Below are 20,685 nucleotides of genomic sequence, written 5' to 3'. Positions count from 1 at the left end.
ATGCCCAGAAAGTTCCACCAGAATATAAGGAAGAACTTCTTTGTCACTGTGCGAGTGACCATGCACTGGAACAGGTTGGCCCGAGAGGGTGTGGAGTCTCCCTCACTGGAGATTCTCAACACCCGTCTGGACACGATCCTGTGCCTGTGGACACGATCCTGTGCCTGTGCTCTGGGATGGCCCTGCTGGAGGAGGGAGGCCTGACCAGATTGTCCCACTGTGGTCCTTTCCAACCCGACCTGTTCAGTCATTCTGTGAAATGGGGGTGGCGGGAGGAAAAACACCACTTTTTTTTCTTTGATCTCTTCCTATCATGGGGCTCGGCGGCAGCTCCTCACTTAACTTCGTTCCTGCCTTAACTGGGGGGGGTCGTTTAGGTTTGTCGGTCGGCAGAAGCGGGCCCGGGGCAGCCGTGGCTATGACAGTCGTTTCGCGTACGGTGGCAGGAGCCGGCTGGCGGCACCGCCAGGCACTGGTGCCGCAGCCGGGCTGTCTCCCCGCTCTCTCCGCTTCTCTTGCAGGGCCCGAAGGCGGCGCGGAGCGCGGAGCTGGCGCCGGGCGGCGGCCGCGCCCCGCCCCGCCCCGCGCCCGCGCCCGCGCCGTTCGCCTCAGGCGGCAGCGGCCCCGCGGCGCCCCCTGGCGGCCTGTCCCGCGGCGGCACCCCTGCGCCCGCCGGCTGCAGCCACGACCAGCAGCTCAGGTACGGGCGGGCGGGCTCCGCACTCGAAGGGCTGAGGGCTGGGCTTACAGCCCTGCCCGGCGGGAACAGCGGGCGCGGTGCACTCCAGCTCTTGGGACTGCAGGAATGCACGGGTGGATTAAAACTCCCAAACTGTAGCTGCGTCAACCAGTAACGTTATGAAAACTGATACCTTGCTGCTGGTTTTGAAGACCACAAGGTGAATTTAATCGAAGTTGTAAAATATTATTCAAGCATCCATATACCTAGCAGATAATAATGGTAAAAAGTGTGATTTATGAGGTGTATGTCGGGCACCCGGATCGGCCCAGAGGGCAGGCGCTGCCCCAGCCTTCGCCTCGCAGGGCCCAGGACGCGCCTGCCACAGCCAGCAGCGGGGTCAGACCTCCTCACACTCAGCCTGGTGCCTGTGAAAATGCCGCTTCTCTTTGCACACTGTGGGATTTGTATGGTCCTTCTCTTCCAGCAATGTCTTTTTTTTTTTTCCCTCATGTGCCAGATTGTTGCTTAGCCAGCCTATTCAGCCCATGATGCCTGGGTCCTGTAATGCAAGACACCCTTCAGACCTCAGCATGGCGGGATCCCAGGCCAAGTACGTGCCTTGTCGAAGATAAAACATCAAAGTTGCTTTTGAGGGGAAGTAGCCTTCTTTTGTAAGATGATGAAGTAGTTATAAATATTGGGAATGTGTTACTGTGCTGAGCCTGCCTTCCAGCATCTGGGTCAGCCTTATCCTGCCTGGTCATATCAGGAAGAGTGACAGAGAGAAACACAAAGTGCCAGTGGCGTTTTAACAAGCCATGGCTGGGGGAATTTTTGTCCCTCACATGCTGCCTGCTTCAGCACTAGAACTTCTGACCCACCAAAGGTAAATGTGAGAAAGTCAGCACTGGCTCAGTTAAATGATTGGTGAAAATAGAAAGCATCACCTCAGTTGTTTCATCTCCTCAAAACTTAGATGAAGGAGGCAGAACACACTGGTCAAAATATACCCTTTTTTAAGCTGTTTTTTGTCACTGTACTTAATTGTGAACTGATAAAATAATAAGCAACTGTTTGCACATCATTCCTTTAAAAATAATTCTTTTTACAAAACACTATTCTTCTAATGTTACCTCAGGAATGTAGGTATTCAGTACTTGTTTTTTTTTAAACATCATTATTGTTGTTTAAAATTATCTTGAGATAATTTGTCAAATGTAAATATTGTAGCTCTGCTTTTAAGCCTCTGAATAAAAGAGGCCTTATTTGCAAAGATGCATCTCCCAGTTCATGTAGACTTGACTCATGGGACCCCTTTATAAGAGCTCACATCCTCATACAAGTACTCAGACTGTAGCGTTTCTAACTAAACCCTAATGTTGAACAGCTGTTGAGTGAACACAAGCCACGCTATGATCTCATCACCCTTTACAGGAGAAACAGAATTAGGCTGGGTTGGCAATAGTTCCATTGTGGTTTTGCCCACAGCCTTCCACAAAACAACACAAATTTAAGTTTTGCTTTGCAAAAGCAGAATGGCAAGAGGAGATGAGTATTTTGGTTCTGTCACATCCCTCGTTCCAGAGGGTTTCTAGAGGTTTCTTCTGTTCCTAGAGCAGGGCTCATGGTGATGGGAACTGCTGCTATGTGGCAATATGTGTATGAGCAGCTTAGGAAGTAATCAACCCTAGCCTTGTGTCTGCAGGAGATCACCACCCCCACAGGGGAGCACAGGCAGCAGGACAGGAGGTGCATTTCTTCTTTCTTGCTGCAGTTCAGGGCTCAGCATATTAAAACAGAATCAAAGGCCATTTGGTTTAATGAGCTGGGGATGTGAATGCTGTGGCTGAAGACAAGATGTGCATAAACTAGAATCCTTAATGAATCTAAAATGTGATCTGGATTTTGAGGTGAGATGTATTCTTCCCTCCAAGCCCAGCTCATGCACAGAGCAAGGGAAAGCAGTGCTGCCAGTAGTGCTGTTCATATTAGCAGGTCCCATGCACTGGAATCATTTATTGGGAATTATCTGGGGGGTTTAGGCTGAAGAAGAGAAGGCACGGGGAGACCTTACAGCAGCCTTCCACTATCTAAAAGAGGCTACAAGAGAGAAGGGGAGGGACTTTTTACAAGAGCATATTGGAATAGGACAAAAGGTAGTGAATTAAAACTGAAAGAGGGCAGGTTTGGATTAGATATTAGGAAGAAATTCTTTACTGTGAGGGTGGTGAGGCACTGAAACAGGTTGCCCAGAGAAGTGGTGGGTTCCCTATGCCTGTAAGTGTTTAAAGCCAGATTGGTGGATGGGGCTCTGAGCAACCTGGTCTAGTGGAAGATGTCCCTGCCCATGGGAGGTGGGTTGGCACTAGACAGTTTTAAGGTCAGCATGCTGTGATTCTATGATTTAGGAAGACTAGGGATTGCCATCCCCCTTTTAAGAGAAGACCTTTGTTTCCAACACTTTGTTCTTGATTGTTTTGCTTCTTTCTTCCATAGGTATTCTCAAACCCAACAAATGTTTCAAAGTTTGGAAGTGCAGACTTCCAGCAGCAGCTCTCCAATTGTACTGATGGGACAAGCAGTGTTAAACCAAGGGTTCACCACTACCCCACCTTCCCAGCCATCCTCTTTGCCACCTATGCAACTCCAGCACCAACAGCATCAGCAACAACGCTACCTGCAGGTAGGACAAAGAGGATGATGTGTAAAGAGTACCAAGGTGAGTGGGCTTTGCAAATGGGGCCCCAGGTTTCTGCTGGAGCCTGATCCTGGCAGAAATGTCCATTTAAGAGATTCTGACCTGTGACACACTGCTACAGTGGCCGGTACTAGTACAGCAAGGGAGCAGTGGGAACAATCAGAATATTTAAAAGGAAATTACTAATTCTGTACATTTAAAGCATAATCAGATTATCTTGGATATATTTAAAGTTTATTTCCAGCTGGAGAAAATCAATGCCTTAGGATTTGTTCTGTTCTCTTTATTCAGTATAAAACTTGCTTAGTTTACAAGTCAAAAGATGATTTTTAATTACCGGCATCAACATAAAATAGATCTGGATCAGATATCTGGATCCCTTCAGGAAACTAACATATTTTCTCAACTCCACAAGGCAAAGAAGATAAAGTGGAGCATGTTGCCTGGAAGAACCAGGTGATTTGAATATGTAAAAATACTTATTTTTGACCTAATTCAACACATACTAAAGTAAAGGGGGGAAATGAAGTGTGTCTGTATTAGTTCAACAGGAGCTGGACTGAGTCTTTGAAACCTGGTCACATATCCACTGGCATCACTGAAAGAGTATAACCAACCTCAAATTATTAAACTCTTGTTATTGAAATGAAATCCTTATCATAGCCTGAGAATTAATGAAAAAAATCTGGCAGATACTGTTTCAAATAAAGCATCTGCAAAATTCACATCAGCTTCAACACTGCAAGGTCACACCCAGCTGTAAGCTCAGGAAAAGGAAGGGCTAGAAGGGACAGCATGAGGCACATTAGAAAATGCTGTTTCATTTATTCCATCCATCCGTGTCATTTCTGACATGTTCACCCACGCAGTTCCCAAACAGGCTTTTCAGGATAACCTGCACATCCCAGGCAGTGCATTACTGTGAGAAAACCATTTCAATGTTCTTTGTTGCAATTTATGTCCATTCCTTCTAGCATTAGTTAAGCTAACCTCATGCCAAACAGCTCCAGAAATAGAAGCCAGCAAACCAATAGTATTTCTAAGCATCCTGTAACCTGAGGACAAAGAGCATTAACGCATGAAAGAATCAAACACCATGATAAATTTTATTTTATCTGTAGGTGCAAACACCAAGTTCTTTGCACAATGAACAACCCGATTCTTTGCTCCTGCCATCTTACTCACCACAGCAAGGAAATATGGGGTATCATCAGACACAGCAGCAGCAGCAGCAGCAACAGCAACAGCTAACATCAAGAAGAAGGAATAGTTTATCAGAATCATCAAATTTACCACAGCCACTGCGATAGAGTCCCACCAGCACAATCAATGCACGATTAGCTTTAACCAATGGGCACATAGGGCAGAAGAGAATGACTTTGTACTTACTGTTCTGGCTTTTGCACAAGCATTCCTTTCCAAGCTCTATGACAGAAGTACGCCCAGAGTGCAGACTGCCACGGACAGCGCATTCCCGGCACGCTGGCTTCCGTTTGCGCTGTGTCGTGAGCACAGGATGTACTGACAGAGCAAAATCACAAGGAGCACTAACCTGTGCAGCCTCCATCACCGCTGGGAGCACGGGAAGAGGCGGTCAGTCCCGGCGTGTCACTCTGGAAGCCATCTGGCAATTCCAAAAGACTGCCAACAGACTCATGAGGTACTTGGCCTTCACTGTTTCAGTTCTTCTTTTGTGTATGAAAAGCACTGCGTCAAAGGTCTATCGAGGAGAGAACAAGAGATTATTTTTATTATGATTATTGTTATTATTTTGCACAACTGCACAGATGAGAAAACTAGGCACTTTCTGTAAAGAGAAGTTTGTTTCTTTATTCTTGTGGCCAAATTAGCACATCCAATGGAGGAGAAAGCCCAGCCATTGGTGAAGATGGTCTACAGCTCATAACCCTTGATTTAGAATCTGAAAAGTATTATGCAGCTTACCCTAACTGTTCTTCATTACTAAAAACAAACCAACCAAAAAAAACAAACCCACAACCCACACTGGACTGTTTCCTACATGAATTGTGATTGCAAAGGAGAACTCAAATTGTAAGCACAATCATGCAATTCTCCAGTAGTACATGAATCCTTCTTCAACCTAAACTCACCCACTCCAAGTCTCTGAGAAATATGCACTGTGTTTTGGCCCACTGACTTGGGATGCTGCAGACTATTACATATCTCTTTCATTATAACATTTGGGATTAAATTTTCCTTTGGAGGAAAAAAAAAAGAAAATGCACTTTTCGCTTTTTTTGTATGTTTTCCGTTGATATGTTTCTAAGAAAGATTTTATGTAATTATTAAATAAAAAGTAGTGTATTGTACAGCTGTTGTAATAATGACCTATTTCTATATAAAATAAAATTATATGGAATTATGTGGAAATTATTTTGTATATGAAATATCAACTCATTTCACAAGTATAAAGATTGTGCTTGTGTTTTTTTGTGAGTGGGTATTTTGTAATAAACTAATGAATTAGAAATGTTTTTGTGAAGGGAACTACTGTTTCATGCTATATACAACTCAAACTATTATTTTTTTCCATTTAATGATGGACAGTTGTCTTTATTTGTAGAATAAAATAAAATAGCCAAAAGGCTTTATTGCAGGACTTGCACACATTTTCCTGTGACTGTTGAACTATGTGATTCACTTTAGACTTTTAATCTTAGCCACAGACTTGAATGGTGTCGGGCACCCAGTTAGCAATACCAAGTATTTTCCCTTGTAGTTTTTGTCATGGCATAGACACTGAGAATGAAAGCTCAGGAAGTTTTATTAGCTGCAAGTGAAGACAGCTCATTTTAAGCACCTTTAAAACTTTAAGCACCTTTGAAGACCTCAGGCAGCTTTGTACTTCCAACCAAAGAGTTTTATATTAGCACAAAACAGATGGTTTAAAGAACAGTTTGATTCAGCATAGGCCAGGGCTTTGACCCATGTCCACCTTCAGTGTATTAAGACACTGCTGTCCTGAGTTTTGGGGCACATCTCTTCTGGAATACTTGCCCTGTAGACAGTCTGGCTTCCACTTTAGCATCCTTGTGTAGGCTTCTTTTCGTGTTAAATTCAAATTGACTACAGGATGGAGCAGCCAAGGTACAGGCTTGCTTTCCCTCTGCAGACAGGGAGAAGCTCCAGCACAGATTGAAGTGGGTAACTGAGTGCAGGAATGTCTTCATTCCCCTCAGTAAGACTGAAAGGGGATGGCCCTCAGGGCAGCTTGCAGCCACTGGAGCCAGCATTAAGTTCAGCAAAGTGCACACATGGCCTTCCCTCCCTTATGTACCAAGGATCACATCAGCAGGGCCCACAGGTTCCTATGCCATATAGGAACAATAGAGATAACTGGGATAGGAGCTGGAAATTGTGAAAGTAAGCTTTCATGGAAAGGAAAAAAGCTTATTTGCCCTGAGTTCTGAAAAAGCTAAAAATCTTCTAAAGAAAATTCATTGACAAAATTATCCCGATGCTTCAAGTGCAAGATTGGGTGGTGCATGTGTATTTCAGTCCTTCATCCTTCATTGAGAGAAGATGAGGGAATCAAGTACTGGGTCTCTAAGAAAGCGTTTTTACTGCTAACTTTAGGTACCAGGGTGAATTAGCCTGCTCATCCCTTTAAATTCTTGCATTCAGTGAAGCAAGAGTGACCCCACCAGATGAAGATTAGAAAGCTAGATGTGAAAGTTTCACTCATTGTCTGAAGGAACCTCTCTCCTTCCATTAATGTAGACAAACCTAGGCAAAGGCTAGTTGGCTACGCTAGAGGCTGACTTCATAAATCCCAGACACTCCTGGGAAAGGAGTGGACAAACCTGTAAGCTCAAAGCTCATGCAGGAAGAGGTAATGAAGGAATAGGAGCACCTCAGAGGAAATACCTGTGGAAGCAGCAGCTGATGGATCTCAACTACTATGACAGGAGACACAGGGAGGGGAAATTCCTTTAAGAATTTGTTCTACTCTCAGGGATTACAAACCCACATCTCTCCCAATTCCCAGTGGTATGTCCAAACCAAACTCAGCCTTGGAGCAAACACTTAACTTTCTAAAGCCAGTGGTGCTCTAAGCTGTTAACAGGGAGATGCTGTAAATAGCATGGGGTTGCCTTCTCCTGAGCTGGTTTAGTACATTGTTTGGAAGGATACAGACAGCTCACAAGAGCAGATTTACGTCAAGACTTAGTTTTTTGTGCTCTTCCCCATACACACATTCCGGTTTGGGATTATTGTCCTTGTTCTCTGTTGCAGACACAAGGCAATGCCAGTTCCCCTAACAGAGCTGGGCTGTTCTAATTCATTATAGGCAAAACCCAGCTTGTCCCAGCATAATCCCCTCAGGTCAGGTCGGTTTTCCGGGCAGGCAGGGTGGTTACATCAGGCTCCTGCCCCACGCCGGGATGCCTCGGTTCTGTCACGGGAGCAAGAGCTCCAGATCTGCAAGAGGCACAATGCTGGCTGGAAGCACCACTGCGCCAAGCTGGGTTCCTCACACACCACTGCAAGGAAAAGGGAGAGACCCTACAGAGGAAGCGGACGAGCACCGAACGCCTCCGGTACGGGCACACCCTGACACCGGAGAACAGTCCCGGCACGGGCACACACTGACACCAGAGAACAGCCCCGGTACGGGCACACACCGACACCGCCCCAGAGAGCACCCTCGGTACGGGCACACACTGACACCGCCCCAGAGAACAGCCCCGGTACCGGCACACACTGACACCGCCCCAGAGAACAGCCCCGGTACCGGCACACCCTGACACCGGCCCCAGAGAACAGCCCCGGTACGGGCACACACCGACACCGCCCCAGAGAACAGCCCCGGTACGGGCACACCCTGACACCGCCCCAGAGAACAGCCCCGGTACGGGCACACACTGACACCAGAGAACAGCCCCGGTACGGGCACACCCTGACACCGCCCCAGAGAACAGCCCCGGTACGGGCACACGCAGACACCAGAGCACAGCCCCGGCCCGGGCACACACCGACACCGCCCCAGAGAACAGCCCCGGTACGGGCACACACTGACACCAGAGAACAGCCCCGGCCCGGGCACACGCAGACACCGCCCCCCGGGCCAGCCCCTCCCGCCGCCGGCGCAGTCGCTTCCCGGCCCCATCCCGGAAGCGCTCCTGTTTCCCAGCGTGCCCCGCGCGCTCCTTTCCGGCCGGTGCCCGGGCAGGGTGAGTGTGGGCCGCGGCCGCTCCCGCCGAATCCGCCTCCATCCGCCCCGCAGACCCCGCGGCGCGGCGCCAGTGCGGCTCGGCCCGGCACGGGGGGCGGCCCGGCAAGGGGGGCACCGGCTGGGATCTCCCGGCGCGTCCGCGTTCGGCGAGAATGGGGCCTCTCTCCTGCCCTCCCCGGGCGGCCTGCGGGACTCATGGGACGGGGATACGGCCCGTGCTGTTGCCCCGGGAAGGAGCCGGTCTGGGCCCGTCATGTGCATCCCGGGACGGGCTGAGCTGCGCTCCTGGGTCGCCTTGCAGAGGGAGGGGGCTTGGGGCTGGCCAGGAGGCCGATGTTAGTGCGAGGTGGTCCAAGAGTCTCGGATGTGCTTCCTGCTCTTCTCGGGGAGATGGAAGTAAAGCATCTGTGGTGCTGGGAAGTTGCTGCGTGAAGCCTGCGACTGGTGCGACCCCGGGGGTTAATGGAGCTTGGGTTTAAGTTTCTGAATGTGAATGTGGGAGTTGTGCGGTTTGCAATGGGCTGGGGACGGCGGGAGGGAAGGGGACGGGCAAGGTGCGAGATGTGCGTCTGATGTGTGCGCGGTGCCTTTCAGCGTCGCTGAGATGGCTCCCGCAAAGAAAGGCGGCGAGAAGAAGAAGGGGCGCTCTGCCATCAACGAAGTAGTAACTCGGGAATACACCATCAACATTCACAAGCGGATCCATGGCGTGTAAGTTTTTTTTATCAGCGAAATTTGCCTTCTGTGAAGTGGCGTTTGGAAATGAGTTCGGTAGGTTTTAAAGAGCAGAGAAGGACTGTCCTTAAGAGTGTTGTGTTTGTGGTCCCTTGTGTTGTGCCTCTGTTGTGTCACGAGGAAGAAGCTCTGTACCTGTGCAGCCCCAGACTTCACTTGTGGCTTTCAGGAATAAGCCTGTTTCTGTGACTGTGAGTGTTCTGGGACTTAAGATAAAGTTAGATCAGTTTACTTCTGTGCACAGGTTGTCATTCTTTCCCAAGCAAATGCCTAAACTTCAGCCCACTGAGAAAGTTCCAGAAATTAAATACTGCTGTAGTCAAATTATTGGTTTAATGTTTATCACAGAATTGTGTGAGGTGTAAAATGGGATATGGTTCGTGTTAAAGGATATTTGTTGTGTGTAGGTAAGAGTAGCTTTTTGATTGACCAGATGCTGAAGCTCATGAAGCTGTAGTGGAGAGGTGCTTCAGAGGAAGCTGCAGTGCCCTTGCATTCTGTGTGTGTGCCTGCAAGCACATGGAAGACACCATCCAAATCTAAATAATTGGTGCAGTGGCTATCCTGGAATAGGAGAGAAATGAGGCAGTGGAGCATTGCAGAGCCGTGGCTGGGAATGGGAGGCAGTGGGGCTCTGGCAGTAAGATATTCTGGCCTTGCCTGTTGATTGGCACTTCATTCTGTTTTAATGCTGGTGATCCTGCTGTCCACCTTTCTTTTTGGGCATGATATGCTAGAGTGAAATGCTTTTTATTTAGTGCTTGTCTCACTGTGATCAAGTATCCACTTCCCATTTCTAGCACAAAGTATCAACAACAGCAGTGTGCACATAATATAACTGGATGTAACCAATTGTGGGACCTCGGGTACTACTGACACAGCCCCTGTCACAGTGTGGGTTTAATAAATACGGCAGAACACTCATACTGCAGCTCTTACTTCTGTGGATGCCCAGTCCTGCAGGACCTGGCCATAATGGGAATGGCACAGGCTGTACTGGGGGAGAAAAACAGTTCTGATGGTGGTGTTGGTGTAGTCCTGGTAGTGTAAAAGAAGGTAACCATCAGGTACTGTTCAGCAAAAGCTGATATTCAGAATAACATCAGTTTTGCTCTTCTGCTGTTTATTTCAATACCAATACAGTCATGGTTATGTTTATGTTACTGTTGTTGCACTGCTTTGATCATACGGGTTTTGTTCAGACCTGTGTCTGTGACACCTCTGATCTATTAAAGTTAGCATCTGCCTGCCAGGGTGAAGCTCTGGTCAGGCTGGTGCAGCTGTTTGCTGTTAAGCACAGTGCTTTGGGGGGTTTTATGTTGGGAGAGCACATGCAACAAGTGTGTAGTGCTGACAGTGTCCTGAAGTTAAAGAAATGGCTCTTGTGATTGTCCCAGGGGCTTCAAGAAGCGAGCACCACGCGCCCTCAAGGAAATCCGGAAATTTGCCATGAAGGAGATGGGTACTCCTGACGTCCGCATTGATACCCGACTGAACAAAGCAGTCTGGGCTAAAGGAATAAGGTGGGTTTTTGCAATTTTCTTTACTGGCTGAGGAAAAAACCAACATGAAGGATTAGGAAAAAACTGTATGCTTCTTGCAGTATTTGTGTTTTCTTTGCAAATGCTTCCTTTTTGTGGTGTACACACCAACCTAATCTGTCACCTCTGTGTTCTGGTCAGCTGTCCTGGAATATTTGTAACAAAGCTTTGGTAAACTCTGGGATTGAAAGAATTTCCTTCTACTTTCAATAAAAATAAAGCAAGGGTAAGAGGGAGTGCAGGTTTGGGGGTTGAGGGCAGGGAAGAGAAAGGATTGGGGTATTGTAATACTGTAGTACCTTGATCCCTGTTGCAGCAGATAGTTTTTATAAACCTGACCTTTCAGTGATAACTACAGTCACAGGTTGAGTGGGATTTGTGCAGTGTTGCTAAACAGGATTAGGTTTTGAAGCATGCTGAACAAATGCTGCACAAAAGGAAGTGTATTTTCAACAGGACCATTCATCTTTTCTTGAAAGTACAAATAAGTAAGTAGTTTGGGGACCAAAAACTGCAACTTCTGTTAAATCACTGCTACCAAGGCAGCTGATATGACATGTGTAAAGTGGTCCAGTAGAACTCCCGTGGGGAGTGGGACCTCTTAAACTGTAATAAAAGGTGAACTGATCTGGATTGATTCTTTCAGATGCACATGGGTTTAAACCATGTCTTCTGGGAGTTAGATCCCTAAGTCTGGTCTGTGACATCCATAGAATGCTTTGCCTGGCATCATGTGGCCAACCATTCCTTGAAAAGAGGATGAGACTGAGTTACTGGGTCTTACAGGTAGGGGTTCTGTGTCCTCCCTGTTAAACTGCCCAGTTCATGGGGAGTGACAGTGGAACCAGGAGACAGCACACATAACCCCAGAGCTTTGTAGTGAGGCTGCTAACCAAGACTCCCTCATATTGACTGGTGCAAGTGCAGTCTGTGGAGCAAGGAGTCACCACATGAGTGAATCTGCAGTTTTTACTAGTTAGAATACATAATGTATGCAAAGTAAGGTATCTTCCTCTGGAAGGATCAGCAGAGACTAAAATCACCATGTTGGCTGGTATGGTAGTCAATGATATACATAAATTAGTGAAAAATGCTTTTGATTTTGACAGGAAGGGAATAAAGCAAAGCCAGTTGCTGTGTCTTAAATGCTATGTCCACCTGATGTAATAAGTATGTTCTTGAAAAGGCTGTTCTTGCAGCAGGGAGGAGGAGCAGGTTCCTTCTCATAGTACTCAGAGCAGGACTTTCCTAAAATCCTGAGTTCAGTGTGGCAGGTTATGTGGAAAATGGTGTGGAGAAAAAATTCTGCACCTCCCCTCAGAGCATGTTTTGGGCATTATTAGGTGAGGACACTAAGCTGTGATTTGCCTATTACGAACAAAATCATTAAACAATTTAGTTAATGATTCCATGGGCTTTGTGAGGAAGAAATGGTGATCAGTTTTGTGCCCTTAAGTAAGATCTTGGTTCAGGCTTGATGCTCACTAGAATTTCCACAGCTTCTGGCATAAAGATAGGCAGTACTCTTGAGTTTTGACAGAAGTCTTGGGCTTTCAGGGTGGATTGTTGGGCTTTTTCCTCACTATTTTATATTGTAGTAGGAAATGCTTGTTACTAACAGCTGCTTGCTGGTCATGTTCACTTGATGATCATCTTCAAGGTGTATTTCCTCAGTAGTGGACTGATGATGCACTTCTGACTTTATGCTCCTACTGGACTATGAATTTATCTTACTCAAGGCTCAGTTTAATCTTACCTGCTAACTTGAATAAAACCAAGCAAAACAAACAAAACAGGCTCCTCTAAGGCAAACAATACAGTCTCTTAAGGTACAAGATCTTGCTCTTGGTATGATGCTGAGAAGGAACTTCCATATCAATACATGGGTTTCAGTACACACTTCACTGCAAATTGATCTGCCATCTTCATTTCAGGAATGTTCCTTACCGTATCCGTGTGCGTTTGTCCAGAAAGCGCAACGAGGACGAGGATTCACCCAACAAGCTGTACACCCTGGTTACCTATGTACCAGTCACAACATTCAAAGGTAAGGAAGGTTCATGCATCTCCCGTGCCATGTCTCTGAACAAGAAGCAAAGCTCGTCCTGCTGTGCAAAATTCAGATGAAAAGCACGCTACAAGAGTCAAACCACGGGCTTAACCTGGCTTTGCTGTAGGGAACAGGACTCCCTGATCCACATTAAAAAGGAGTGAAATGATCATGTAAATTTTGAGAGATTGAAAAACACAGGCCATAGTCACTAGGGTAGTTACTAAGCCCATCCTCTGATGTTAAAACTCAGACAGGTTAAGCCCTCTCTGCTTGTCATCTGATAAAAATCAATTCTGTAAATGCAACTAAGTTTTTGTTTTAGCATTTGCAGAAATACTTGTCTATATAGTTTGCTCTTCCAGAAGTAGATCAGCAGACTACCCTTGAAAATGTAGGTGTACTTTCTTGGGAAGACTTCCATATATATGACAGGTGGTGGTCTTGTTTTGCAGGTCTACAGACAGTCAATGTGGATGAAAATTAAATGGATTTCCATTACAATAAAAATATAAAATATATTCTTCAATTGTTTTTTTTTATTGTCCAATCATTTCAAGCTCTCAACTGTGAAGCATTGAGTTGAACAGGTACCAGTCTTTAAAATATCTTGCTTTCTTTGAATTTGAACATAAAGGTGTAATGGTCTTAATTAGATACAATAGATTTCCATTACATGTGAATGGAATAAGGAGATTCAAATGTTCTTTGTGGGTGGCAGAGTTGTGCTAGGTTTGTTTTGTTCTGGGTATTAAAGAGCCTTTACCACGGGTATTTTAAATTAATTTCAGTTTGATTAAAAACAAAACAAGAAAAACTCAACCAAAACTGCTAGATCAATATTTCATGTATGTAATCTCATGTGGATGATGTGCCCCACTGGCCTCTTAGGCAGACTCAGTAGGCTTCTCCCAAAGCAGCTCTGTGTACAACATAAAACCAGGGTTTTGATTAGTGAAATAATTGTGATCGTGCTACCCCAGGGTATTTGTTGGAAGCAGTGGGAACTAAAGGCACTTAGCTTCCCTAAACCAGTAAATACTGTCACTGCCAGTCTTGTACAAAAAGGGTTTATTGAAAAGTGCATGTTTTCACAGACCAACATCAGAAGCACAGTCCATGTACACTTAACATTTCAGCAAGACATAAAAATTGGAATACAATCAAATATATTAAAATAGTTTCAATTACCAGCATTGAAACAGTTCTCAGTATTAGTGCAAAAAAAGGCAACCGAAACAAACTGGACAGCAGATGAGGAGTGTTTTCCCCTGCTTAAAACAAGAAAGACAACTGGAGCCAGCCTCTGCTCTCCCAATGCACAAGAGGGCTTCAGTTCTTCACACTGTAGACAGATGTTTCCTTTTACATTCAGAACAAGAACATAATAAGTCAATGGCACAAAACAAACCTACACACCCTTTTAGCTTTTAAAGCTCTTAAACTGAAAACCACAGACCAACAAATTGGATACCAGAAGTCCACTGCCAACTGAAAGCCTTTTACAGCATGTCCTTTGGCATAATTTCAGTGCATTTCATTTCTGATATATTTGCTGCTACTGCATGCTTGGTTTTGCATGTTCACTCCGTGACTGGCAGCTCATTCCATTTGTTCTGAGACTGTATTGATTTAGCTTTGCATTCTCAAGCTTTGGTTTCAGTTCTAAGGGTTTTTCAAAGAAGTTAACTAATGATTGTTCAGTCAAGAGGGAGGCTAAAATATGTTCAAAAGAGACAGTCCAGTCCCCTTCAGTCACAGGTGAAGGTTGAGAGTCTTTGTGAGGGCTCTTCACAGTGTCAGTAAAAACAGCATCCTGGTCAGAAGCAGAGGCCTCGGGCTGCAAGTCCTCGGTGAACTCGTCTGAGCCACTCCCCAGGCTGATGCTCCTCTGTCCTACTTCTCCAATCTGAAGTAACAGTGTGGTCACAGTGGCAATGGCTTGATACAAATCATTCTCCTCTGGATCTTCATGAAACATGCTATACAACGTTTTGCAGAACTGAATGAACTCCTTCTGTAAAAGGATGAAAAACCAGCATCAGAGTCCTGAACAGCCACGCTGAGGATCACTGCAGAAGTCAGACAGGGCACGGGAGTGCAAAGGCAGGTGGAAAGCTGTGTACATTTATATGTTCTTTTATAACTTCTGCCTGCTTTTAAAAACTGTTAGAGAAAGGATTTCAACCCCCAGTGGTGCTAGGAAACCCTGTGCTGAAATCAAAAAGGGAAGGGGGCAGTGAAGTATTTTGATGCCCTGATGAAGGAAATCAGGACCCGCCAGATGATCCACAGGCAAGTGAGAGACAAGGCAAGGGAAAATCCCCTGTTGGTGGCTGCTACACAGAGTGGGTTACAACCAAAGTAGCCATCCACAGGCCTGCAGGCAAGCTTCCCTTCTGTTTCTCTCCCCTCTTTCTCAGCTCTTCTAAAACAATTCAGATATCTTCCCTGCCCAGCTCCTTTTGTCTCTGCCTTGCTCACCCATTTCAGGTGGTTATCAGAGGATGTCTCCATATATCCTGTCAGGAGAGTTGTGAGCCCTCAGGAAATGATGAGATCATGAGCCCCTGCAGAGCTGACAGGCTAGGTACATGCCACCCATTTAAAACTTCATTTGGCAACACAAGCACAGAAGGGATTCTGGGGGCAGTCCCATCTTTCTTTTTGCACATCTGTACATTTGTTTTATTAGCATGAGGCCTTTTCCCTCCAGTAGCTTTCCTTATGCCGACAACACAGAAAGCTACTGGCATTAGGAAACAGATGGTAAGACTGTGACAGCCTTCAGCTGTCTTCCTGCAGTTCTACTCAGTGTTTGGCTTAGATAGGGCAAGTTCCAGGTGTGGTGGACTAAGAAGTTACTGCTTAGGTGCAGAGGAGGTATGGAAAAACAATAAAAATGTGCATTCTAGGGAATTCTTTGGCTTAGGAGGACGCCTTTTTCCAGCCTGCATAAGCCTGTTTGCTTGCATGTTCTGCTGCAGGTGAGGGTGACTGAAATTCTATTCACCAGCCAGTCTAAGCATAGGGAACTATTAGGAAGGTAGTTTTTTGAAAGTGAAAATTTTTAAGCACCTGCTCCCTGAATCAGAGGAGCCCAATCCTCAATGCCTAAAGGACTGAATCCAAGTTCAGTTGTACTGCAGTTATACTTCATGAGAGAGAGCCAAACTGTTGAATTCAGTAATTTCATTTTGAGTACACTTCTTTAAAAACAGAGTACAGCCTCTAAGGTACATACCTGGCTCATTTTTGGCAATTCTTTTTCAGTTTTAGTATCCTTTTCTTTGGCTAGATCCTTCAGCATCTGCTTCAATTGCTTTTGGTAATCTACTGCATCACCTTTTTTGGAGTAGACATAAACAGGATAATTAATTTTCAAGTCACTGGAGTAAATTTACATTTCAAAGTAAACCCAGAGAGCAGAGATAACATGGTAGGGATCACAAGTGGAAAGTTGGTTATCTCATGCACTCACATGAGAGAGCCATTCTGGACATACCGTTTGATTTTCCAATGACCAGTGGTCTTGATGTTGACAGCAAAGGATTCTTTAATGGTGACTGGCTGTCTCGTTCATTTTCTGTGAGAGCTATCCAAGAAATGTGACAAATTTAATCCTTTGAATTAGACATAACGGTTAGTTTTCTAAAATTTGCATACTTGATGAAAGTGAACTAATTGTGCAAAGAATTGTGCAAAGAAAAATTGTGTTTTGCAAACGCTTTCAAGGAACGAAACTAAATCATACTGTAAAATGTTCCTGTAAGACAGGTGCTGCACTTGGAAGCTTGCCAAGAACTGCACATTTAATTAAAAACTTTGCACAGAGGAACTACCACAGAATTTTGTCACCTAATCAAAACTGGATCAAGCTATACAAGGAGATGTCTAGTGTCCATGGAGTACAAGCCACTCAAAAGTGTTATTTCAGTTCGTATTTTGTCTGTAAGTAACCATATAATTGGCTGCAAAAGATCTCTGAATGCAACAGATGTGTGAGCTTTGACATTGTAATCTATGCATTTCACCCAAAAAGGTTCCATTTGTAATTAATAGAGTAATGTGTAAAATGCAGTGAGTGAAACTACAAATCCTGTATGCTCCAAGCTGGAAGGAAGCAAGATGGGGTTCTTCATTAAGCAGCTTTTTCCCAAAAGCAAGAGATTTTTTTGGGAAATGGAGTTATTAATTTCCTTTCAGATTTCTTACCTGGTGGGATATGCAGCTTATAAAGTAACTTTATCTTTTCATTCATTTCTCCATTATACATAACATCTGCAAGGAAAATGAAGAGCAAAAAGGAAGTGAACCAGAGCATTTACTTCCACGGTTTAAAATAAATCAGGTATGTCTCTGTGCACAAAGGACAATTGTTTACATGGACAATAAACATATGGCCAGTGTATAACTTCAGGTTGTGCCTGTCAATGAGGAACAGCAGGTGACAGCCATCTGTTTGGTCTTTGTTCTTGTGAAACAGACTGGGAGCACCTCACCCTATGGAGCTTCAGCATCATTTAAAAAGACCAAGGAGGGTGGCAGGGAATCTAGTAAAGGCTGTTTGCTGCCACAGGTTTACAGAAATGTGAGAGGGGGGAGACAGATAATGTTGGGGACATCACACATATTCATATGTATGATATTCTTACATATTCTTAGTATTTCTCCCCTTCAGCCCTTACTGCTGTTCTATAGGGTAAGCCCAAAGGAAGTAACTATTTCAAATGTAATATAATTCATATTTTCAATAACCAGTAAAAATTAGATTCTAAACTTTCAAATGCACTCAAATACTGTGGAAAACTTTTAATTTAAAGTTGTATCCCTCTAAGAGTCAAATAAAAAGAGAATACAGGGTGCCTTAGTGTTCACATTAAAAAAATGTAAAAATCCTAAGTGCAAAGAATACAAAATCACTGATTTTTACTGAAGCTTTGAATTTCATTTTTTTCCACTTGAGGTCAGACATCATTTGAGATCTGCCACTTTCTCTTCAGCCAGATTTTGGACAGGCAGTTTTACCTATTGGGACAGCTGGTGGTCTCAAGACCAACCCTAGCACAGCCCACAGATTGCTGGCCAGATTTTTTTTGTTCTGCTTACTGCCAACAAGCAAGGCAGGCAGCAGTCAGCTGTCTAAGGTTAAGCCTCCAAGAAGCTGTTTCAAAGAGCTACATTGAGATTTCAGAGGTATACTCAGAGAGTAACAAATCAGTAGAGAGGATTTCCCAGCATTCTGTGCAGACCCAAGTGTAATTCTTCACTCATACAAGATTTTCAATAAAATTACTATTGTCTGAGAAATCAAATATTCTAATACAACATTCAATCACACTCTCAGGCTTTTAAACCAAATTGACTTCAGATGATTGAAACACAAAAAATTAGTAAAGGTCACTGATACAGGTAATTACATGTAGGGGGATAGAATATAAGAAAAAGATAGTGCAGAAAGTAATCTAACCCCTAAGGAGTTGCAGCTGGGCCAATTATCAAAGATTAGGAACAGGCCTGACTTTAACAGGCCACAGCTGTAACCAAAGAGAAGAAGAGTGCTATAAAAGAGTGGGTGGCTGGGTGAGAGGGGAACTGGAGTCAGTTGGCTCCTTTGTGAAGAAGAAAGAGTCAGTGCTCTGAGGAGCTGCCCACGAGAAACCAAGAAGGTATGGAACCTTAGTGATAAGGAGACAGCAGTATGGAACCCCCATGGTAAGATGACAACAATTACAGGCCCTAGGAACCATCCTCTGTGCCAGTTACGTGGCATTTCACCTCTGCTGTCTCCCCCTTGCCGCCCCCAGCTCTGCCCCCAGCCCGGCCGATACCCAAGCAGCTGGCGAGCGCCTTGAACTCGATGAGCTGGTCCATGTTGTCATCCAGCAGGCGGAAGGTCCTGTGGGCCAGCAGCTCGGTGTGCTCCCCGCAGGTCCAGGGTGAGAGCAGGCGGTAGAGGCTGGCAAACTGCTGGGCGTCGATGCGGTACTGCTCGGCGTACGGCCGGCTGGGGTCGTGGCGCTCCGGCACCGCGCTGCCGCCCGCCCAGTAGCACCTGAGCAGGTGCTCCCTCTAGGAGAGATGGACACACACAGAGGTTGTTGTGGGGCACGGCAGCAGAAAAAGGCATTCACACCAAACTGCACTGGAATGTGCTCAAAATTCGCTCTGCAAGATGTCATAGTGATACCAAGATCATTCCTGTGTGAAAAAGCAAATCTTTCATCAGGGCAGCCACTCTCACAATTTCCAGTGGATAATTAATAAGTATGAAGGGAGACAGGGCAGATTCTTGAAAAAAAAATCACTGTGGGCTACTGAAACTCTATTTAATTGCATTTAGTCCAGGATGTTCCTTAGCAGCCAAAGATACAGAGGGTCACCTCTGTAAAAAATATGGAGTAAGCGTAGGCTTGACCTGCTGGTTTATTCTCTCTCAGACCTCTCCATTTGGATACTGTAGCATTAGTCTTCTGTTAGGGACAGGCAAAACAAAAGAGTCTCAACAAAGCAAGATGTCCCTGGGAGAGCAAGGGAAATAACAAAAAGGAACCGCTACCAGAAAATGAAATCAGGGGAAGCTAGTCAAAGATCAAAACCAGCAGTGAGGAGCAGGAGGGAAGCACTGAAGAACAAGCCCCAGCAGCATCATCTTACAACCACTAATGGAGGCAGGATACAGCTGCCCTTGGTGACAAAGCTGTGTAACACTAACAACACACCACAGTCATATTCTCAGTATTTATTGCTATGAACACAGAAGAAATGGTCCATTAAGGGAAATAATTACAGCTTGGACCTCTAAATCAAGTATAGTTGTACAAGCATAGATGTCCCTGTCTCCAACTTTATTGTGTGTTTTATCAAGCATCAACTTGACAGAAAGGAAATTAAACTGCTTTTAGTTTAAAAAAAAAAAAAAAAAGAAGAAAAACAAACCTGTGAGAAAATTTGGAACAAATGGCAAGGACACAAGGTTGTGGGGTTTGGGATTCTTTCCCCCCATGGAGAAGAGAGTCTGCCTTTAAAGAGCATTTAGAGAACAGGATTTAAAAGCACTGCCAAGTTCCCAATGAGCACAGCTACATAATGTTTAATTTATTCTGCATGTGAAAGTTAACAGAAGCTAGCTTGTCAGGGACCATTTCCAAGCAGAAAGTTAGAAAGGATCTCAGGAGCAGTTCTCTGAACAATCAGTACATTACTGTTCCTCTTTAACAACTGCACAACCACAGAAAGGACAAAATGGCAGGATCCCACCCAGGGAGCACAGCCCAGGCAGAGGACGGGAGGTCAGTGCTGCACTGCCAAGCAACAGCTGGAAGTTATGCCCAAAGAAGCCTCAATGAGGTGCATCCCCTGCTTTTCAGGGAGACCAACCTTGAACAAGTCATACAATTCCTCTAAATCTTCAGGAAGAATTGAAACATCTGGGATGACAACTCGGAGCTTAAAAAGAAAGAAAATCATGTTAGTGACATCACTGACATGGGCAGACTCACAAGCTGTCCTTAGGTGGAACAGCTGAAAACCACTATTAAAAAAATCTTTGTGCTGTTTCCCCCTTCTTTAGGTTCACCAGTTGGACAGATCCATGAAAAGAGAAATCCCTCAAGGGCTATTAGAAACAAAGACAGGAAGTCCCTAAGCTACAGGCCACAGAGGCTGGGGAGGCATCGCATGGTGCTGTCTCTCCTCTTCCCAGGCATCTGCCACAGTCACAGATAAGGTGCTGGGCTGGACAGTCCTGCAGCTGTTCAGAACTTTAAAGCCACCCTAAAC

The 20,685-nt window shown here is 45.1% G+C and overlaps 3 protein-coding genes across 8 annotated transcripts in view; 2 read left to right on the top strand and 1 right to left on the bottom strand.

Annotated features, from left to right (window-relative positions):
- NPAS2 (neuronal PAS domain protein 2) overlaps positions 1–6,006 on the top strand; it is a 105,786-nt gene extending 99,780 nt beyond the window's left edge. For 4 of the 6 annotated variants that reach the window (XM_077173412.1, XM_077173411.1, XM_077173409.1 and 1 more), the window contains 4 exons: positions 522–700; positions 1,200–1,292; positions 3,179–3,365; positions 4,502–6,006. In XM_077173412.1, coding sequence (XP_077029527.1) covers positions 522–700; positions 1,200–1,292; positions 3,179–3,365; positions 4,502–4,690 — 648 coding nt within the window. In that variant the 3' untranslated portion in view covers positions 4,691–6,006. Of the gene's footprint in view, positions 1–521; positions 701–1,199; positions 1,293–3,178; positions 3,366–4,501 lie in introns of those variants that run through there. The other 2 variants (XR_013180869.1, XR_013180868.1) reach the window with 2 other exon arrangements.
- A 2,446-nt stretch (positions 6,007–8,452) lies between these two features.
- RPL31 (ribosomal protein L31) lies at positions 8,453–13,424 on the top strand. Its single transcript, XM_054655051.2, has 5 exons — positions 8,453–8,575; positions 9,172–9,288; positions 10,710–10,835; positions 12,788–12,900; positions 13,359–13,424. Exons 2-5 carry the CDS (start codon positions 9,182–9,184, stop codon positions 13,388–13,390), a joined length of 378 nt encoding a protein of 125 aa, XP_054511026.1. The 5' UTR covers positions 8,453–8,575; positions 9,172–9,181; the 3' UTR covers positions 13,391–13,424.
- A 533-nt stretch (positions 13,425–13,957) lies between these two features.
- Positions 13,958–20,685, bottom strand: part of TBC1D8 (TBC1 domain family member 8) — a 49,325-nt gene continuing 42,597 nt past the window's right edge. Inside the window, exons 15-20 of the mRNA XM_077173408.1 lie at positions 20,284–20,352; positions 18,735–18,975; positions 17,119–17,184; positions 16,409–16,498; positions 16,148–16,248; positions 13,958–14,920 (exon numbers count right to left, since the gene is read on the bottom strand). Coding sequence (XP_077029523.1) covers positions 14,462–14,920; positions 16,148–16,248; positions 16,409–16,498; positions 17,119–17,184; positions 18,735–18,975; positions 20,284–20,352 — 1,026 coding nt within the window. The 3' untranslated portion in view covers positions 13,958–14,461. The remainder of the gene's footprint in view (positions 14,921–16,147; positions 16,249–16,408; positions 16,499–17,118; positions 17,185–18,734; positions 18,976–20,283; positions 20,353–20,685) is intronic.

Source organism: Agelaius phoeniceus, chromosome 2, assembly GCF_051311805.1.
Source record: "Agelaius phoeniceus isolate bAgePho1 chromosome 2, bAgePho1.hap1, whole genome shotgun sequence".
Taxonomy (NCBI): Eukaryota; Metazoa; Chordata; class Aves; order Passeriformes; family Icteridae; genus Agelaius; species Agelaius phoeniceus.
Note: the sequence above shows the minus strand (reverse complement) of the source record. Positions and strands in the feature narration are given on the sequence as shown.

What these genes read in the sequence shown, in the direction of transcription:
- RPL31 (XM_054655051.2), top strand. Translation starts at nt 9,182, where the DNA reads ATGGCTCCCGCAAAGAAAGGCGGCGAGAAGAAGAAGGGGCGCTCTGCC. An exon ending in CACAAGCGGATCCATGGCGT is followed by an intron (nt 9,289 to 10,709) that starts GTAAGTTTTTTT and finishes TGATTGTCCCAG; the next exon opens with GGGCTTCAAGAAGCGAGCAC. An exon ending in GTCTGGGCTAAAGGAATAAG is followed by an intron (nt 10,836 to 12,787) that starts GTGGGTTTTTGC and finishes TCTTCATTTCAG; the next exon opens with GAATGTTCCTTACCGTATCC.